Source organism: Rosa chinensis, chromosome 5 (assembly GCF_002994745.2).
Source record: "Rosa chinensis cultivar Old Blush chromosome 5, RchiOBHm-V2, whole genome shotgun sequence".
Lineage (NCBI taxonomy): Eukaryota > Viridiplantae > Streptophyta > Magnoliopsida > Rosales > Rosaceae > Rosa > Rosa chinensis.
The window spans coordinates 16,334,076-16,355,737 of NC_037092.1; the positions used below are offsets into that span (position 1 = coordinate 16,334,076).

A 21,662-nucleotide genomic window follows, 5' to 3' on the forward strand; every position below is an offset into this window, starting at 1 on the left:
AACCATCTCTTTTCAAATTCTTCTGGACACTCCGAATCCCATATACATGTCTTGAAAAGTTCATAGTAATCTTGCATAAAAGCTACGTTAGTCTTCTCCGGAAATTTCTTTAGAATATGCCACACACAATACCTGTGAATTGTGTTTGGCAAAACATGAGCAATTGCCTTACTCATTGCTTGATCTTGATCGGTGATAATAACATTCGGGGCACTTTTAGGCATTGCTGCAAGCCATGTTTTCAACAACCAAACAAAATAATCAAAGGTCACATCGCTCAAAAATGCACATCCAAAAACAATGGTTTGCCCATGGTGGTTCACACCTACTATTGGAGCAAAAATCATCTTATAACGATTAGTGTTGTATGTTGTATCAAATACAACCACATCACCAAAATATGTATATGATTTTTTTCCAATTGAATCAATCCAGAAACATTTGAGAAGCCTGTTTTCTTCATCTGTATAAAATTCAAAAAAGAAATCTGGATCCTTCTCTTGCTCAGCTTTGAAGTGCTCATATAAAATGTCAACATCATGACCCTTGACTTCTTCTCTCTCATCTCGCACCACATTTCTTAAATCTCTCTCAGTGCAGCCAACATTTGCATGGCCACCATCTTTGTCACGCCCCTGATTTTACACACATGAAAATCGATATATATAATCCCATAATTATACATGCGTGAACGTTCAGTCATCAATACAAAATACCTGAAATCTTTTTCCCCTTAACTTCCACACATATTGATGCCCTGAACCCTCAAAGTTAATATACACTCGCTCCATAGAGTTATATATTACACAAGCTTACGAATTAAATTGTCAACAACAAGATAAAACGTAAATGCTCCTCAGAGCTCACTACAACGGAAGTCCAAATAACGGTAAAGTCACAAAATTTGCTTCCTACTGTTTAGCTGCAAGTATACAACCCCAACTTCACCCACGATTTTCCCGACTTGCAGGATTAACCTCTACACCGTTTGAATGGTGCACCGGGTTGCCACACAACAAACCCGGTAAGCTTTTGCAAGCCCGTATGAGTAACTCAAACCACACACAACTCACACAAATCACGAGAATAACTCACACGAATCACGTTAATAACTCACACGAATCACGTTTAAATCAATAAACAAAGCACGAGATAAACTCACTCAAATCACGTTTAAATCAATAAACAAAGCACGAGATAAACTCACTCAAATCACGAGATAAACTCACACATTTAAATCAATAAACAAAGCACGAGATAAACTCACTCAAATCACGTTTAAATCAATAAACAAAGCACGAGATAAACTCACTCAAATCACGAGATAAACTCACACGTTTAAATCAATAAACAAAGCACGAGATAAACTCACTCAAATCACGAGATAAACTCACACGTTTAAATCAATAAACAAAGCACGAGATAAACTCACATGTTTAAATCAATAAACAAAGCACGAGATAAACTCACTCAAATCACGAGATAAACTCACACGTTTAAATCAATAAACAAACGCGGCGGACAGACTAGAGCTCTAATTGATCGTATTCACTAACCCGGCCAAAGGCGTGAAGTCCCGATTTTCCCACCCACGATCCTCAACTCGTAAGTCTTTGGACCCGCGGTATAAATACCAAAACATTAAAGGAGTCACAGTGGACCCAAAATGTTACACGAATCTAAAATGAAAGATTCCTCGTAATTGATCCCTATCAATTACTCCCGGTAAAAACCCATATTTAAATAAACCACCCGCGAACTAAAATGTTCCTTAAATACACAAATCTCAACGCTTTTCAAAACAAATCGAAATTAACATTTCCAAAATCATTTGTTTTCCAAAAGCCACAACCCAAAACAATAAAAAGCATCATTTCATGCATATTGTTTCAAAATCCACAAACCACCAAAACACATATATTTCACGTAAATATATATATACGTAGTCATCCGCTCAGGAATGCCTACTAATACCAACTATAGTTTGCAGTTAACTAAATAACTCTCAAAAGATAAAGATAAGCCCGTTCGTGAATGAACTTCATGAGATTACTCACCTCAGATTCCCGCTGTGTCTTCTATACAGAACCGAACTAACACTATCACCAACAACTCGTCCAATTCACCTTTAGAAGCACCTAATCACCAATGATCTCAAATCAGTAACGATTCACATTTGATTAAAGTTCGAAACCCCTATTTTGAACTAAAATCCCCAAAGTGGCGCCAATCGAGGCAAAACCACATCCGAGACCTCCCAAAGTCTCCGGTATACGTCCACGATCGATGTGACCAAACCACAAGTCGATCGGACGCTCGAATCCTCATGGAACGAATAATCGATCAGTATGAAACTGCAAAAATCATAACAATTCCATACGAACTCCAAAATTTGCATATTATATATCGAAACGCTCGTATCAACGAGTAGAACATATATAATACCAAAAACAGTTCCTTAAGTGGCCGGAACACCGCCAGAACGCCGCCACAGACGGTGGCGCACCGCCGCCGGCCAAAACTCAATATTTCACAAAACTCCCAACATCAAAGTTCTTCATCTAAGCATGCTTGTGAACTTTTATAACTGGCTCGAAGTCAAAAAACAAGCTTAAGGGATCGAAAACTACCTCACAAACCGTGAATAGTAATCCTAATTGAGTTGAACCGATTTCCACGTAAACCGATCAAAACAAACACCATAGATCGATTAGGAAGCCTATTCTGAACTCAACCAAGGAAGCACGAAGCCACGAAGTCGCCGGAGTTGTGTTTTCCTGCCGGGTCCGAAAACACCAACCTGCACCGCCTTCTACCGCCGCCACCACCGAGAATTGGCACTAGAGGACACCACAGGGAGCAGCGCATGGAGGAGTCGAGCTGATCTGGAAAGTCTCGTCGCCGGAGATGGCCGGAGCTCGCCGGAAAAGCCTGGTCGGATCACCGGGTTCGGGTCGGGTCGAGCGCGGGTGATGAGAGAGAACGGAGGATTCTGACTTTCCGGAAATGGTAAAACTGAAATTGGAAATAGTAAGTTTCTGAAAATGGAAACTCCTATTTATAGAACTTTCCCAAAACTTCAAACGCTCATAACTTTCTCATACGAACTCCGATTCTCGCGTTCCACATGTCCACGAACTCGTATCGACGCGCTCTACAACTTTCGTGAAGGAAGTTTTCGAAGAATCCCAACGTATAAAAAGTCAACCTTGAGCCCCCCCCCCCCCCCCCCTAAAGTCATACCTTTCAAATAGAAATTCGTCCGAAACACTTCCGCTCCATTCGCGAGCCACGAAACCGTCCAACAACCATAAATTAGATTCCGGAAATTCCTGGGAAAATAAATACGAATTTCCGGGCCTCACAATCTTGTGTCTCGAATAATTCAAATTGCTGGTATATAGGAATGTCCACCCGCCTCAAGTCTTGTATCAGATTGTTTTTTGCAATAGACACAGTACGCTGTGATCTTAACAAATGAACTTTGCTTGGTGTTGTAGGGGGATGGTTGCGTTCCTCATTGAAAGTCTTGACCACATAATTACTTCCATCATTACATACGGTTAATTTTGCATTGCACCATGTTCGAGTCTTCCCTCGATCTCTTTCCTCAATTTCATTTTTTTTTCTCCATGTCTCATCAGTTTCCCCTTCTTTAGAACAAACATATTGTTTCCAATATAGTATTCCCTTCCTCTTCGTCTCCTTACTTTTTCTGACACTAAATCCAGCCTTAAATGCATAATCATTGTAGAACTTGTATGTTGCATCCAATGACTCGAATTGCTGTCCATCTTTTGGTTTCATATCATCTTCAACATCAGGGATATATGCCATCTGTGTTTCTGTTGGGAAAAACTTCCATTGCTCTGATGTATTTTCCATGATGTCCATGTGTTTGTAACTAGTCAAAGAATATGCCACACCAATTATAAACAATAATAATAATAAAATAGGAAAAAAAATGTTGGGCTCTACTGACTAGAAACAAAATGGAGGTGGAAAAAAACAAAAGGGAACAAAGAAATTCACCCAACTTTCCATTATGAGTTCCATCATCGTTTTTCCTTTTTAAACCCAATAGTTTACGTTGTACTGTTGTAGTTCAATTACATAGGAAGCTTCCTTTCTATTTATTTATTTTTTGATCGAAAAGCTTTCTTTCTATTACATGGAATCTCAAAGCAAACCTCTGAGGGAACAAAAACCATATAAGAGATAAGAAAAAGAGATGGAGAAGGTACCTTTCCAAAATGGAGGTGGTGGGAGAAACGGCGTAGGAGGTGGTGGAGAGCGACGACGACGGCGACGGTGGAAACAAATCTGGGATGAGATCTGGGTTGTGCAATTGCTCTGGGTATTGAGAAGAGAAGACGTGTTTGATATCAAATTCTTGACATGGTTCCCCGACGGGAATGATTTGGGTTTTGAAATTTGTTTTGGGACTGTGAGAAGAGGAGAAGACGTGGTTGAAATTAAGGAAGATGATAAACTAAATTTTTTTGAGAAACAGGAAGATGATAAACTAATTGAAATTGATTAAATAAATGTAAAATAATATATTTTAATTCAAGTGGAGCTGATATTTCTCAACCCTTAGATTAATATGGGTCAGATCTAATGGTTGTTGAGTAAATGCTCCATGGTCAGTAGGCGATCAGGGGAACGGCACTGCAGTACCACATCTGCGGCAAGTTTAAAATTCGTGTAGGTTCACTGAATCATATTCAAGTATGTTCCCAATAACACTTGGCTTTTGCCAACATCATTAATATCATCAAGTCCGAAGCGGATATGAAGGATCGAACTTTCCACCTCTGACTTGAACTATTTTTGCTTAAGCAACAAGTCAGTCTTCTTTTGTGCATGTGTGAGCTGGGTAGAAGTCCAATTTATTAGATTGGGCTTATGTCAACCTACATGTATCAATTTATGAGCTGAGGAGCTTAACAGAAGCCCAATTCATATTCCTCAAAATCGGAACCAAAAGAAAATGACGATTGAGCCCTCGCAGCACTGAGACAACTACCCGAGTAGCGGCACCTTCTCTGACATCGTGGTCCAAAGCATGGTCTTCAGGTTCGTCAATGTAACTAAATGCCCATGTAATGAACACCACCCACAACGATAATGATGAAGACGACAACAAGTGAACAAAACGGCTTGGTTTCTATGTCAGCGTCACTCAGCTATAGATGTGTCCATACAACATTAGTTTTGAAGAAATCATAGAGGTAATATCTATTTTCGATTTAATGGAGAAGGGGACAAAAATGAAGATGACAATGGAAAGCTTGGTGTGTATGTTAGTATCTTAAATTGCTTTATCATAAGCTTATGGAATGTTTGCGGCACATTAATTGCTTGTGTATGCTTATTTTCAATTCTTTGATAAAATGAAAGATAAAGTAGCATTGGCGACTTCCTTCACAGTGGCTCGTTAGTATCTAAGGATTTAAAAATGCCAGCTTCGGTATATTTGTTTAGTCATATACATTCTGGATGTTATGTTATATGTTACGTTTCTTTCTAATATTTTATACAAAGTTGCTTCTACAGTTTTCCTCAAATGACAAAGTTCTTTCTCGTTTATTTTTCTATTACTATCCTAGCAAATATAATTATTACTTCTTGAAGTTTAAGATGTTGGCAAGCGTGGAATTTGAGCACCAAGTTTCATGACTTCCAAGTCAACATTTTGCAACCACAAACTCCTGTAACAGCAAAGAAGACTTCCAAGTCTTTTAGTTGAGGCCCTTCTAAGTCACCGCTGCTTAGATTAGATTTGGACTACCTCTGAAGATCAAAGACTTGATGCCAAGAGACTTTCATTGTGCACCACCCAAAGTCCCAAACTACTATTATATATTTTCATTCCGTTGAAAAGAAAATTGATGCTTTCTTAGCGTAAAAAGTTTATCCCAAATAGACAATCTTTATAAACTGAATTGATTGATAAAGATTGTCTATTATAAGTGCAAAAAAAAAAAAATCATCAATTCGGTTCAGTGTTAAATTTCTCTTTCTCCACTTAATTTTTCTTATTGAAATAAGAAAATATAGGAATAATTTTGCAAAAAGAAAAGTTATGAATGAACGAGTGAATAAGTAGATGAAATTGTATTAAAAAAAAAAAAGTAGACGGAGGGGCATGACTCTCCCTCTAAACTTTTTTCGTTTATCTATACTATTATTAAGAGAAGAGGTTTTGTTAGCCAAAACAGAAAAAAAAAAGTACCAAAATGACCCTGAAATATTAAAAAACTATACAACTCATAAAATAGATAGGGGTGATATAGTCAAATTACAAAATAAACAGAAAATATAAAAAAAAAGGTGAAAATGAGGAAAAGATAATCAAACTACCCACTTTTATCATTCCATGAAAAACTACCCACAATAACTTCTCACTCCCTATTAAATTTTTTTTTTTTACACAAATAAATATAAAAATGACCATATTACCTCTCATATTTGGATGAAAAACGTTGAATTTGACGGAAGAGGTGCAAATCGGCAATTTTCACTAAGTTTACAGTGTTAATTTTCGCAACTGCAAGTTAGGGGTGTAAATCGATAATTATTGCCAAATTTAGGGGTATTTTGGCAATTATTATGCTAATATTAATTTGGAAAGTAAAGTGCAGTGTAGTTATGTACAAAATGCTAGTCTATGAAATAAATTAATGAAGGAATTGCAGTGCTAATTGACTTGACCTTATTTTTGTCAGAAATTTCTATATTACTTTTCATTATATAGTTCAATTCCAACAAGAAATTACATTTACTTTGCATGATTTGGTTAAGATATACTGAAAGTCTCATTTTAATGAAAAGCTCATTTCTTAATTAATCAAAGTCTTGAATTCAGGTGATCGATATCGGGAGCGAGCTGCTTCCTAATGGAGTGTTTTTATACGCACAACTATAGTGATCAATCTAGGTGGAGTCTCCTGTGGTGCAAGGAATTCGAACACGTGCCTCCGGAGCTTAAGGAAGTTCACACAATCAAGATGATCCAGTTTGGAAAATCTTTTGGCGTTTGAAGGTTCCATTTGCTACAACGGTGATTCTATGGAGAGCTTTACGTGATGTTCTTCCCTCTTCTTTTAGTCTCCATCGAAGACACTTGCTACATTCTCATATATGCGTACGCTACAACATGGCAGCTGAGACTACATTACATGCTTTGTGGTATTGCTCCAAGGCCAAAGCTGTTTGGCGCATTACTCCCTTCAAAAGTGTTGTTGGTGGTTGCAGAGAAAGCTCTTTTTTGGATGTGTAGGCATGCTATTTCTGTACTTTCTTTGGATGCTCTTAATCTTATTGTGATGGTTTGTAGACACATCTGGCATGCTAGGAAGGAGAAGATCTTCCAGCATAAGTATACATGTCCTCGTATATAATTCTCCCAAGTCCAAGCTTTCCTTGCTAACTTTCTAGCTACTCCAACAACTCAATTTCTCATTTCCAGGCAGGTAAGAGTACCTCATCACTGGAAGACACCCCATTCCCCTTCTTAAAATTACATATGGATGGTGCTTTGGAGGAAACAGCGGGTCTAAGGGGATTAGGGGATGATTTACTCAGTGAGAGAGGGGAACTACTCTTGGTAGTTTCAAAAGGAATGCATGGTTTCTTTAGTGTGAAGGCCACATAACTGTATGCAGCAATTTTAGGCTTACAATCCATACTTCAAGCCGATTTTCAATCTGCATCCATGATTCTAGAAATGGATTCACTATCTGCGGTTAATGAATTGCTTGCTGAGGATGATGATTGGTCAGTGGAGGGAAACTTGATCAAAGAAGCGAAGACCCTTTTTCATTTCTTTAGTTCAGTTATTTGTACATATATCTCACAAAATGTAATCTGGCAAAGCATTTGTTAGCTAGGCATGTGTTTTTGTTTCTTGCATTTCAAACTTGGGTAGAGGATGGGCCTTCTTGGCTATTCAATGTACTGATATCTAATGTAAACATTCCAATTGCTTAATATAATGCAATTCCTTTACCCAAAAAAATAAATAAAAAAATCTAGGTGACAGTTGATGGGAGAAGTAGCTAGACAGGTTCTTCATTACCAGTAAATGGGTTTGTTGCGTCGAAACTAAGGTATATATTGGAGTCAAAATCTAGTCATCAAGTTAGTGGCTAACTTAAACAGTTTATATATTGTTCTTATATACTCGGGCTTCTCGTCAAGTAACATCCTAAGAGCAACTCCAACAACTTCCCTATAATTTCTGTATTATAGAAAAGTAAAAATCAAAGATTTAGTCTTTTTTTCTACTCCAACTCCAACAGATTCCCTATTTTACAGCAATCTCTAAAATCTCCATAATTCTTCCTTAACGGTGCATTTGGATAAGAAAATTATAAAATTCGTAAGAATTTATAAATAGTGGAATCTTTAACTCCATCAATCTAAAATTCCATTAATTGCAACTTCTATTGTTTGGTTGCATCTATTTAGGATTTGAAATGTGTAATAAATTAAGAAATTTTAAAACAAATAAAAATATAAAACAGAAAAAAGTTTTGTTTTGGAAATAAAAATTGAATACTGCAAAATAATTCGTAAATGACACCTACTTGATGGAAATTGAAGTGAGGAATTTAAATAACGAATTTCTTCCTTTTTTTCCACAGAGAAATTTAAAATTTCCAATGTGATAATGCCAAACGAGGGAACTGGATATTAGGAATTATGAAATCCTCACTTTCAATTAAATTCCATCAATTTTCCCCTCATCCAAACACACTCTAAAATTTTAGAGATTGCTGTAAATTCAGGGAATTTGATTTTTTATTTCCTCACTATTCCTAAAATGGGGAAAATTAGGGAATCTGTTGGAGCAAAAGAGACTTATTTTTCCCTAAAATATAGAAAAATCAAAATATAGAAAAGTTGTTGGAGTTGCTCACTTAGTGTCAGGTTCAAATAGTTTGAGAGTTATCACCAAGCGTGTTCCTACTTAACATTACCATCCGAGAAAGCCTTATTTTCGTATATAGGAAATTAGATTCTCATCTTTGGATAGGATTTGATTCTTATTAAACGGGATGTTAGCTACATTTAATGATGATTTTGGTTTGACTAGGAATATATACTTCACACTAGGATGGTGATTTGAGATGGAAATGGATATTTCAACATCAAAGAAATTTCGCAATAGATTCCATACATAGACCAAGTCATACTTGACTTAGACCACTTTGATTAGGCACAACCGCACAACTACAATTATTCAACCGCACAGTTTCATCACTTTCATCTGATCCACAACAATGAAACATCATGAGATCAAACTATACTGTTGGCCTGTTTCATATAATGAAGCTCAATCGGTTTTTATCTGTTTAGGTGATAATATATAGGAAAAATAACAACTTTGGTCACTCAACTTTTCTTTATTTGACACTTCAGTCATTTAACTTTGAAAAATATCAATTTAGTCACTTAAGTTCAACACCAGCTATCACTTTGGTATTACCGTTAACTCCACCGTTAAATTTTTTTAAATATTATACATTTTCAAGATATTTTCATCATATCATAAAAATATTTTTATAAACATAAATAAATATTTAAAAAATTATTATTTCCATACATAATTAACCTACATCTCATAGAAACCAAGAAAAAAAAAGAGAAAAAAAGACACTACATCTCCCAGACCTTGCATTAGTGCATTACTGATCGCATATGCAATTATAACCCATAATTGTGTTCACAAAATTGCACACCAGAGGAGTTCATAAAACATATAAGGAGAGCTTTATCAAAATATCATATCTTTGCAGCTAGCAAATTAAAAACATCTATCTCACTGTAGAAGTGAACAACAAAACCCAGAAAAATAAAGAATAACAATTACCATTTCCATGAGTGGAGAAGCTTCCAAATTCAATTTAGCAAAAAAAAATTATGAAGAATTACACAACTAAATCCTCCTAACCAAAAAGATTCAATCTTTAATTTCCCTACACAAAATGACTCAATCCCTAATCAACTCAGAAGAGGAAAATAAACTCGTCTTATAAATAGCAGTAGGTTCTAGATGAAGAGCTTCTCCTTATCTTTGCATAGAGAAGACAAGGCGTTGATGGCCTTGATAGCTCTTTCTTTATCTGGATTACTTGGTCCTAGTCTAGGATGAAGTTGAGAATGTCTAGTCTAAGTTTGGTTAATGATCTAATTATGAGTCTCTCTGTGAGAGAATAATGATCTTTGACAAGGTTTGAGCTTTCAACTTGTAATGGATTAATAAGACTAGAGGGAGAGACTACTGATCATGGGGGCCAACTGATCGAAAACCTTCATTTATGCGATTGCAATTTGCAAGAAAATAAATTCAAGAAGGCTCAAATTAATTTTAATTTTTTCAGATTTATCTTTTAATGATTTAACCAAAACATCCTCAATTTTAACGGTTTATGAAGAACAGCAGTGACTAAAATGTCAAACGATGTTAAAGTTGAGTGATCAAAGTGATATTTTTTAAAAGTCAACGACCAAAGTGTCAAACAGATCAAAATTGAATGACCAAAATAATATTTTTTTTCCTAATATATAATTACCATCTTCATTAGAATTTGGTGGTACTACACTATTACTTATACAACCTCAATTCCTCACACATACTATTTTAGTCCTGTCTGGGATATGTAGGGTTTGCAAAATGCCAAAATCCACCATGAAGCCAAAACATCGGTTTAGTCTAATGTACATACCTATTAATTAACCAATTTTGTTATGAACTTGAAAAGACATGCAAACTTGTGAAATGGGCCGAGGACTAATGTGGAAAACAAATTGAATTATATTTTAACATTGAATTTTACTTGCTTGTAGCCTTCTATAAATTCCATCAGAGATGTTCAATAATAGCCATCCACAACAAAGCAAACCTAAATTATGGATAGTTTTGCAAACTTTCCCAACCCTATCTATCATCTCAATATTGCTCTCTGTTTCCTCCTTTTGTTTTTAGCCTCTTCATGCCTAAACACTAGTAAACTCTGCTTGGGAGATGGCCTTCCAGTTGTGAAATGCATCGACAAAGAGAGAAGCGCACTTCTCATCTTTAAAGCAGATCTTATCGATGCTTCGGGTAGGCTATCATCTTGGGAGGGTCAAAATTGTTGTCAATGGAAAGGGATTTCATGCAACAACCACACTGGTCATGTTGAAAAGATGGACCTCTACAATACAAGTCCAGCTCCATCTATTGATGCTGAAGACCAGGAGTTGGAGGCTTATTATGAGTCCTTTTTGGGGGGTAAGATAAATCCTTCTTTGATTAGCTTAAAATATATGAGTTACTTAGACTTGAGCTCGAATGACTTTCAAGGGCTTCAAATTCCTAGGTTCTTTGGTCAGCTTAAAAGTTTGAAGTATCTCAATATCTCATATTCATCTTTTGAGGGACAGATTCCACCTCATCTTGGTAACCTATCATACTTGAACTATCTTGACCTTAGCGGTAACTATTTATTGGAAATTTCTTCCATAAATTTGAATTGGTTTTCTCATCTCTCCTCTCTAAAATACCTCAGTCTGAATGAAGTGGACCTTAGCAATGCAGGAGCCAGTTGGCTACATGTAGTTAACATGCTTCCTTCCATGCTAGAGTTACACTTGTCTAGATGCAACATTGAAAGCCTTCCACTTTCACTTCACACCATGAACCTCACATCACTTTTGATCCTTGATATGTCATTCAATGATTTTAAGTCTCCATTTCCAAAGTGGGTTTTTAATTTAACTAGCCTCAGAGAACTTCACTTGGCCAAGAATTCTTTCAGCGGTCCCTTTCCCAATGATATCGTTAACCTGAAATCATTGGAAGAACTTGATTTATCTCTTAATGGCCTTCACGGTCGAATTCCCAAATTCTTTGGAAATCTCTGCAACCTAAGGACCTTAATTCTTATGGGAAATGCATTTGATCAGGGTATTCCAGAGTTTTTGGATGGTTTATCAGGTTGTGCAAATAATAAGTTGGAGTCACTAGACTTGTCTAGTAATAAGCTGGTAGGCGAATTGCCTGCCTCCTTAGGGATGCTCCCCCATTTGCAGTACCTTAACCTCTTCGACAATCATTTGAATGGATCCATCCCGGAAAGTTTGGGACGACTCTCTGAGCTAGTTCATCTAGACCTATCGGGCAACTCATTGGTAGGCTTTTTAACTGAAGCCCATTTCATAGATCTCACGAAGTTAAAATACATTGCACTGGGCAATATCAGTAACCCCAACCTGCTGCCTTCCATCATTTTCAATGTGGCTTATGAGTGGGTTCCTCCTTTCAAGCTTGACACCATTGCCATCACGAACTGTCAAGTAGGTCCTGCCTTTTCACTATGGCTTCTATCTCAAACTGAACTAGTATATGTCACTCTAAGCAATACAGGCATCTCGGATTCCATACCAGAGGAATGGTTCGTGAAAATATCTTCCCAACTCCAATATTTGGATTTAGGTTACAATCAAATTCGTGGAAAGCTTCCAGTCCAACTGATAGTTCCAAATTTAGTGACTCTAGATTTGAGACATAATCAATTCCACGGCTCACTCCCGCTTTGGTTGTGTAAGGAGGCTTCCTACCTAAATCTTGTTAGCAATTCATTTTCCGGGCCAATTCCGTTAACTTTTGACCAACATTTTCCAAAATTGCAACAACTGCATCTCTATGAAAATTATTTGAATGGCACGATTCCATCCTCTGTTTGTAATATGCAGAAGTTGTTAATCTTTTCTCTAAGAAGCAACAACATTTCTGGAGAATTTCCTCAAGCATGGAGTATGTGGGGTGACATATACACTGTAGATGTTGGAGACAATCATCTCTCAGGAAATATTCCCAGTTCAATGGGTATCCCAAGTTCACTTTACATGTTGTCGATGAAGAACAACAAATTCGATGGTGAAATCCCAATGGCCTTGGGAAATTGCACCAACCTGAGGAGTATTGATCTTGGTGGTAATAGATTTACTGGAAACCTACCTTCATGGATAGGAACAAATGTATCCAAGGTGTTCATCTTACGACTGCCATCCAATTATCTAAGTGGACATATTCCCCAGCAATTGTGCAATCTTGGCTACCTTCACCTCCTTGATCTTGGTCATAACCACCTCTCAGGTACTATACCAAAGTGTTTGAATAATATGACTGCTCTAACAGATGTCAAGTTCAATGCTTATGCCTTATATCATGCGTATGAACAACAAATAATGGTGACCAAAGGAAGAGAATTCCAATATAACAAGACTCTAAGGTGGGTAAAAAGCATGGATCTTTCCTCAAATAGTTTGGAAGGTGAAATCCCTAAAAAAATATGTAGTCTCTTCGCATTGGTTATCTTGAACTTGTCGATGAATCATCTAAGTGGAAATATTCCCTCGAAAATTGGAAACTTGCGGTCGCTCGAATTCCTTGATCTCTCAGTCAACCACCTTTCGGGACGAATTCCTCAAAGTATTTCATCTTTAACCTATTTGTCTCACTTGAATTTGTCTTACAACGAATTGAGCGGAAGAATTCCTTTGGGCAACCAACTTCAAGCACTTGATGATTCAACCAATATTTATGGGGGCAACCCATCACTTTGTGGGGTTCCCCTTTTAAATAGGTGCTCAGGAGATGACACACCTCCACAACCCACTTTTCCTAGGGGGAAAAGACATGAAGATGATAAAAAGTTTGGTTTTTACGTTAGCGCAGTGCTTGGCTTTATCATAGGCTTTTGGGGTGTTTGTGGCACATTACTCATAAAGAAGTCGTGGAGGTATGCCTACTTTCAATCCTTTGATAGCATCTACGATAAGGTAGCGGTGGCAGTTGCATTGAAAATGGCTCATTTCCAAAGGAAAATTTGATTGAAAGAAAGAAAATAAGTAAATTAGTGTTAAACTTAGCTATGTTATAATTTTCCTTTCTCTATCTTGTAAATGTGTAATATTTGATGTACTTTGTTTATATTTTGGGCCAATGGAATTTTTTTTTTTTTTTTTTTTTTTTTTTTTTTTTTTTGAGAATGTGGTCTAGTGGACTTGAGTAGTAAGCTTTGACAAATAAAAAAGAAAAAAGAGTTGTGTTTTTTGGAGGAGTAAGGATGTTAACCCCGCTCCTTACACCTCTGTGGGCATTTTCATTTTTGTTTTCAATAAATAAGGAAGATGAGCATACCTCTTCGTACTCGCCCTTTGGATTATCATTTTGGTGACTAAAGAGTTTAAACTTGAGTACGGAGATTAATTTTTATTTAATGATCTGTATTCTCTATAATATTTAGGTGTGCCTTAGGTGATTTTTTTGTTGTTGAAAGAATAGATAATTTCATTATTTATCTATGACCAGAAAGTACGTACATCAATTATAAACAAGGGACAAACAAGAGAAGATCATAACCTAGTGAATGATACATGACTCGAAACAACTAAACAAGTACGTTTGCCTAGAGACTTTAATTGGTGTACGAAAATACTATTAGTAAATAGCAAAGAGCCTCCCATGAATGTAAGATCCATAAGGTTATGAAATGCAATAAGCCAAAAACAAGCCCAAGCCACCGGTCCACTGTCTTGAGCCTGCACTTGGATAACCCACCACATTTGAACTAAGGCCTAACGACCCAATTGCCCTTGAATATGATAGAAGACTACTCTCCTAGTGGCGAAGACACCACCAAAATTCGGCGTAGCAAAAATTCAGATAGTAAAACCTGGGTCCAAACCCAGATCTTCCAAAGGTCTGTGAAATGCACCACTTCAAGCCCGTTAATTGGGCTCAAATTTGGGCCCAAAACCAACCCAAACAAAACACCCACCACACTGATATGGACACCCAAGATCAGGGCACCCAAACTCAGTACTTGGCCAATACCATCACCGACGTCCACTACAACCCTGACCATTGTAAACATCGAGGTCGGGACCAGCCATGCAATATCGCTGCCACCAACAGAAGCTGGACAACTGATCTGTTGCTAGATCTCGCCATCAACATCAGCCATAGAAGCAACACCGCCATCGAAGGTCAGCCAAGCCCGACGGTTAAGCCATACCTTCCACACAGCTAATTCGAAGAAAAGGAAGTCGAAAATATCAAAAGAACAACAAGGGTCCTAAAGATTGCGGTCAAGCGTCGAATAGATCGCTGATGGCGTCCATGGTAGATCAGTGAGAAACACCAATAGCGGGAGGGCGGCCAGAGCCGCTTAGGGTTTGGTGTCACTTGTACTGTGGTTTATATATGTGAGCCTTAGGTGTTAAGTGTATGCAACTACAATATTCTATATGTAGAATTCACTTTTGTCGGGCCAAGTATGACGGGTTATTTCATAATATTGCAACACTAATGAAATTATCGCTTCTTGTAAAAAAGAAACTCTACTCAATCCTTTGGATAAACTCTACACCCATTGGAAGCTGAGGTGTGTAGAGCTGGTCTTCCGCACGTATTCACCAAGGTTAGTTGGAAGTAGATATAGAAAGCGACTTTGCCTTGTTGATTATTGCATTTCAAACCGTACTAGGGAATAAGTTATAAGAGTTTTTATGGGGGGAAAAAATGTCTAGAATTAGTGAAAAAGGACAAAACCCCCTCTATTAAATCAAACTAACCAAACAACAAAGTAGCTAGAGAAGCATAAATTAATATGAAAGATTAGAGTATGCAGATTTTGTAAGCAACTTTCAAAACTACCAAACCGCGAAAGAAGGTGTGCACAAGTACATTTTTGGATTTTTTTCACAGTATTTATATAAATGTTTGTAATTCAATGTTTTGTATATTTGTTTGACATTTTATTATAGTATTTATAATCTTTACACAAAAATCCTATAATAAAATTGAATTTTTGTCAAATCAAATCAGCACTGCCTTTTAGGGTTTGAACATAGAAAAGTACATATAAGAAGAAACTCCTGAAGATATCATAGATTAATAAAAAAACAGTTGAGGAAGCTGCATATACGTACTAATAACAAAAAATATCGAAATCAGCTAACAAAAAATCAAAATTTGAAAGCACTTAGGGGGGAAAAAAAAGAGATGTGGATAGAGAAATTAGTATGTCTTTACCTTAGAAGTATCTTCACTAAAAGTCAACTTTAAACTTGCAGATACTACAGAGAACACTAAAAGCATTGTCAGAGTCATAGTCCTCCGTTGATAGTTTGATGAATAACCTATTATAAAAAGAAAGACAAAGAAAAGTTCAACTTAAAAATGACTTAAAATTATGACAACGCTTGGGAGCAGGAACAGATGTTTGTCTAGTGATGAAATCAGATATTGAAGATGAACCAACGACCTTTGTGCTCTATCAATGGCTTGATCAGTCTCATCCATCATTTGGTGTCCATGATCAATAAGTTGCTGATTTGTCATACCTGCAAAATTTGAAGATAATGTTCAGTTTTGAATAATAAATGACCCTTAAAGACCCATAAATTCAGTTAACCCCAAATGAATTGTGAGAGGAGACCAACCTGAGAAGAGGTTCCAATAACATGCATGAGAGCCTTTGGATCGATCAATATCTAGACGCCTTTATCCTAAACCAATTCGTCGAACAAAATAATTTAAACCCTTTGTTCAAGACAAATCTGAGAAACAATCCAAAACTCCCAGTTGAAATCCGCAGAAGCAGAAAAGTACAATCTACCAAAGATCATAGCGAAGAAGATAAAGCAAAAAATTGAGGGATTAGAGCAGTGAATTGTTGGCATGGATAAAAGGGGCGATCAAAACCTTTCGCTGTCGCTCTAAACAAGCAGATGGAAACGGTGGCAATCAAAGAACAACCATAGATAGCGCCATAGAGAAAGCATAGGGGTTTAGAAGAGAGAATGTGTCCTTATCTGGAGCAAACACACAGAGTCAAGCCAATACGCATAGCAACTCAGCGTCAGAGGCATCCAACTCGTGGTAAGGGGCAAAATGGGAAGCTCACTATTCATAAGAGAATTACTGTTCATAAGCTACAATACCCTCAGTCTCTTTTCATGTGTGTGTGTATTAGAATCTGCTCACATCCTATGGGATAGTACTTGGCTGACCAGGTGTGGTTAGCACCTCCTGACCAGGTTTTGGGTACTCCTCTAAGTGTCTCACACGTGTCCCTCTTTTTTTTTCTTTTTTTTTTCTTTCAACCTTTTTCTACCTTTATCTGTTGTCCATAATTATCAAGCCTGCAATATAAAATCCTAAAGCATAGATCTAGCCTTCAACATGCCATATTTCACCTAACGACATCCTGTCTAAACGGTTACTTTCGGGGCGGAATCACTGCTGTTCTAGGCTTTTTGGATCGTCAATCTTAGCTTAAAACTAGTAAACAGATAAATTGCAGTAATCAAAACTTAAACAAATATTTTCAGACTTGCGTTTTGGGCTTCATATAGAACTTATTTGTCAAACTTGATTACAGAAATTCAGAGCCTCATTCTCAGGTAAACAGCTAAGAAGCTGTTTAGCTATCCATAAGAATGATTACAGTTACTTACTTGTAATGAAAGCACACTTCACACTACAACAAGAAGGAAAGAGCACACTGCTATTCTAGCTTCCTTAGAGAATTTGCTTCTTCTCAATTTCCTCTTCTAGGAATTTTCGAATGCCTTCTAAGAGAAGCTAAAGCTCCTTATATAGGGAGCGGAACTCAGATTACAATTGAAAACAACAAAATGTACAGAACGACTCCGTTATTTCCTGCTTTCCTGAGTGCTCCTGCTGGTGGAGATCGGACGGGGAAAAGCAGATTCCTTTAGGTGAAATGTTTTTCACCTGCCTTTTGAAAAGCAAAAGCATCTTTTGGGAAAAGTCCAAAAGTACTTTCGGTGCTTTCTACACCTACTGCTTCACATGTTCTCGTCTGTTTCTGTGTTGTGACCGAGGACAAACGAGTCGTTATCTGCCTGGGCCATACGAGCATTTGTTGTATTATCTTCGACATCTGTATCAACATACATCTTATAGTGGTTGTTTGTTTCAAGCCTTTCAATCCACTGTAAGCATGCCAGTGTCGAATCTATCTCTTTTCTGGTGAGAGATAGGAATAGGTCACTGCTGACTACGTCAGGATGATCGTAAGTAGTGATAATAGTCTTTTCTCCTGCTGCCAGGAAGGTATTATTGAAGTCTTCAGAGATGATCTTTTTGATATATTCCAGAGCCATGGCTTTCATCCATGGGATGCTTGAATTCGGCTGGCCATTGTATCTAACACAGGCAGGCTAAAGATATTTTCTTTGAATTATTCTCACATAATGATATGGAGAAATATATTCAATCTCACCATTTGTCTTCTGGATCCATTCTGGAGGAGTGGATCTAAACTTCAGACGAAGCATGCAGTCATTTTTTCTAATATTTTTGACTGTGTTGACAATGATAGGGGGCAGGCCTTTGAGATCATCATTTGTTTTAGTCCACAGATTATGGACAAAACCATTTTCAACAAGCCAAAGCTTGTGTTCTTGAGGATGTTCACTCTGAACATTGACTAAGTATCTTCCAACATATGGTCCTGCAATAATAAAGAGAGTTGGAGGAATACGATCTTCAGAATTATGACTTCCTATCAGACTATGGAATTCATGCTAGTCTAATTCATTGAGTGCCATGATGGGGATCCTAGCACTTTCTGGATCTTCAAGGAAGTGAATTTTTTCTTTTCTAACAACACTCTGCTATATATGAAGTTCTTCAAACTATGGCCTAGCATTTTCATAGAGTTCTTCAGCTAATGCAAAGAGAGCTGGGAACATCATACCACTACTTCTTTCCTGAAAAGCAAATAGGAGATTATCCAGAATTGCTTTCTGGTGGTAGGCTAGTCTCCTGCCAGTTCTGAACACAGGAGTATCAAAGGTTCTTAATTCATAATTAAAAACATTTATAACTCCAGTTGGAGTTGGTTTGCTTTTTGGCAAAGCAGCAGCCGTCAACGGTCTTGATGAGCCTTTACCGTCTGCCGTTTGAGACGGGCTAGCCAATCCTTTACCCTGGGATTGATCAGTTGAGGCCAAGCCTTTCTGACTTAGCAGGAACCTCTTGAGGATTTTTTCTTTAGGATCCTCATTAATTTCATGTTCTTTCCCAGTTCTTCTGCTTCTGGGATTACGACCTTCGTCATCATCTCTCTGGCTGAACATTGCCAGTTCTCTAGTTAAGGCGTCCGGAAGATAGTTCTTGTTTCCTGCAATTAATTCAACAATATAATCATATTGGTTAAGAAACAATTGCCAGTTAGCTAATCTTCCTCTATCAGCAGCTTTATCAAGTTTAAAATTTTTGAAATTCTTTACTCTAGCACAATCGGGCGGACAGTAAAGGGTTTTCCAAGGAAAGCTGGAGAATTTAAAATCGTTTTCTTGACAGCCAAAATTTCTTTTTCCCCTATGGGATAATTTAGTTCTGCAGGGCTGAACTTGTCACTACAAAATTTACAAATCTTTTCAATGTTAGTTCCAGGCGTTTTTGCCAGAACAACACCGGACCAGTAATTATTACTCGCATCTGTTTGGAGGATAATTTCATCATTTTCCTCTGGTTGCTATAAAGGAGGGAGGTTTTTGCAGAGATTTATAATCTGCTTCACGATTTTTTCATCATCTGTGGTGAAGTTCCATTTTCTCTTGGAACTTGTCTTAGGAGATAACATTGTTGTTAACCCCGAGATTTTGGGAATGAAATCTCTCCCATAATTTATAACACCAAGGAATCTCTCTAGACTCTTAGCATCAGAAATTCTATCTGGGAATTTCCAGATCTTCTCAAGGATATGAGGTTGGAGTTTTATGACTCCATTCTTGTTATTTATTCCCAGGAAATCAACTTCATCGAGGATAAAGAAGATTTTCTTTTCACCTAGGATAATTCCATGCTGAACTATCAGCTTTACAAACTCATGGAGGTGTTTCATGTGTTCTTCTCTGTTTTTGGAGAAAACCAGGATGTCATCTATGTAGACGACGCAGAACTCCGCAACATGCTTGAAGATGTTGTCCATTTTTCTCTGGAAGATTGAGGGAGCTTGTTTTAGACCAAAAGGCATTACCAACCATTCGTAATGTCCTTGAGGTGTTTCGAATGCAGTGAGAGGTATACTCTCAGGATGCATCTTGACTTGCCAGAAACCCGATTTTGCATCGAATTTCGAAAAGACTTTAGCTCCTCTGAGCTGGTTGATCAGTACTCTTACTTGAGCAATTTGATAACCATCTTTGACAGTCTTCTTGTTGACATCTCTGTAGTCAATCACCATTCTAGCTTTTCCTTTGAGGTTTTCTGCATGATTTCTCACGTAGAATGCTGGAGCATGATGAGGGCTAGTGGAAGGTCGAATTAATCTCTTGTTTAGGAGATCTTCAATGTCTTTTCTGAATTATTTTTTATCTTCCTCTTTGTATTGAGGAATGGCTTTGACATGACAGATAGCATTCATGTCATGTAATCTTAATTCACAGACCACTGGGTCTTTTTCCCAAAACTTTTGAGGATCTACATCGATATTCTGTTCGAGTAGTTTCTTGATTTTTTCAAGAGTGGGAATTTTCTGAGACTCAAGCTTGTTCTGAAAGTGCTTGAGGTTATGCTCATGGATGAAACTAGTTTCTTCATCTTCTTCTTCTTCAGAAGATTCTTCAACAAGTAATTCTTCTTGTTGCTTGATTTGGAGTATAGGCTCGAATTTGGGTTTATAGGGGGTAAGATCACCACTATTCTGTTGAGATCTCTGATACTGAGTAGTAAAACCAGGACCTACTACACTTTTTGCTTGTGTAAGTCGGTCTGCCCAGAACACCCGTTCTCCTTTTCTGAAGCCTATCGCTTCTTCATCCTGGATAAATATTTGTTGGAGAATAAAATCATTTCCCAACAAGAAATCTAATCCTTGGCCTTCAGATCGCCAAACATTATGGATGATAAATGTCCCTCCACCAATGGTGATATGAACATTTTTTGCTACTTTGTTCATGGTAAGGTGACTTCCATCAAATGTGACACCAGTAGCAGTTCTTTTCTTATCTTCTTTCCAGAGTTCTTCTGGAATTGTAAATCTCTTTGCAACAGTAAATCCTGATCCATTATCTACAAAGGCATGTAGATGATATTTTTTGTGATCAGGGAATTTTAGTCCAATCTCTATGTAGTTGCTGTATTTACTGGTAGAGACGACTTTCGATTGTTAAAGCTCATTTTCTTGAGCTTGTTCTTTTGGAATGAATGGTTTACATTCTTCTGGAACAATTTCTAGTGGTTCAACCAGTTCAATATTTTCATTGACTTCATCGACGATCTCTTCTTTTATTTTTGAGGGAGATGGTTCCATGATTTCTTGGAACAAGGTTTCTACCTTTTTCTCTTTTTGTTCAGAGAAATATTCTTCATATTCTTGTTCTACTAATTGGCTGACAAGGCCACTCTTGGTTTTTCTTCTTGCTTCAGCTATGAAGCATTCTTTGTGATAAGTCTTTTTTGACTCTTCACAAAACATAGGGAGACCATTCTTTTCGTGACATAGGCAGTAGTCACAAACAAATGTACCAGGGTTTACCTGATAAGAAGACATTAAAGATTCTGTCTTACTTTTTTCCTAGTTTTTTATTTTTAGAACATTCATTTGTCTTGATTCGAAGTACTC

At 37.2% G+C, this 21,662-nt stretch overlaps 1 protein-coding gene and 1 long non-coding RNA gene across 3 annotated transcripts; one reads left to right on the forward strand and one right to left on the reverse strand.

Annotated features, from left to right (window-relative positions):
* The first annotated feature begins 11,199 nt into the window (after window positions 1–11,199).
* LOC112203279 (receptor-like protein EIX2) lies at window positions 11,200–13,887 on the forward strand. Its single transcript, XM_024344268.2, has one exon. It carries the CDS (start codon window positions 11,200–11,202, stop codon window positions 13,885–13,887), a length of 2,688 nt encoding a protein of 895 aa, XP_024200036.2.
* Window positions 13,888–15,894: 2,007 nt separating this feature from the next.
* LOC112167240 lies at window positions 15,895–17,032 on the reverse strand. Of its 2 annotated transcripts, none has more exons than XR_005799375.1 (3): window positions 16,766–17,032; window positions 16,504–16,569; window positions 15,895–16,404 (listed from the first exon to the last, which is right to left on the reverse strand). It is a non-coding gene; the product is annotated as an uncharacterized LOC112167240 (long non-coding RNA). The 2 variants fall into 2 exon arrangements; XR_002923661.2 differs by having other exon boundaries at window positions 15,895–16,200; window positions 16,326–16,404; window positions 16,504–17,032.
* Window positions 17,033–21,662: the final 4,630 nt, after the last annotated feature.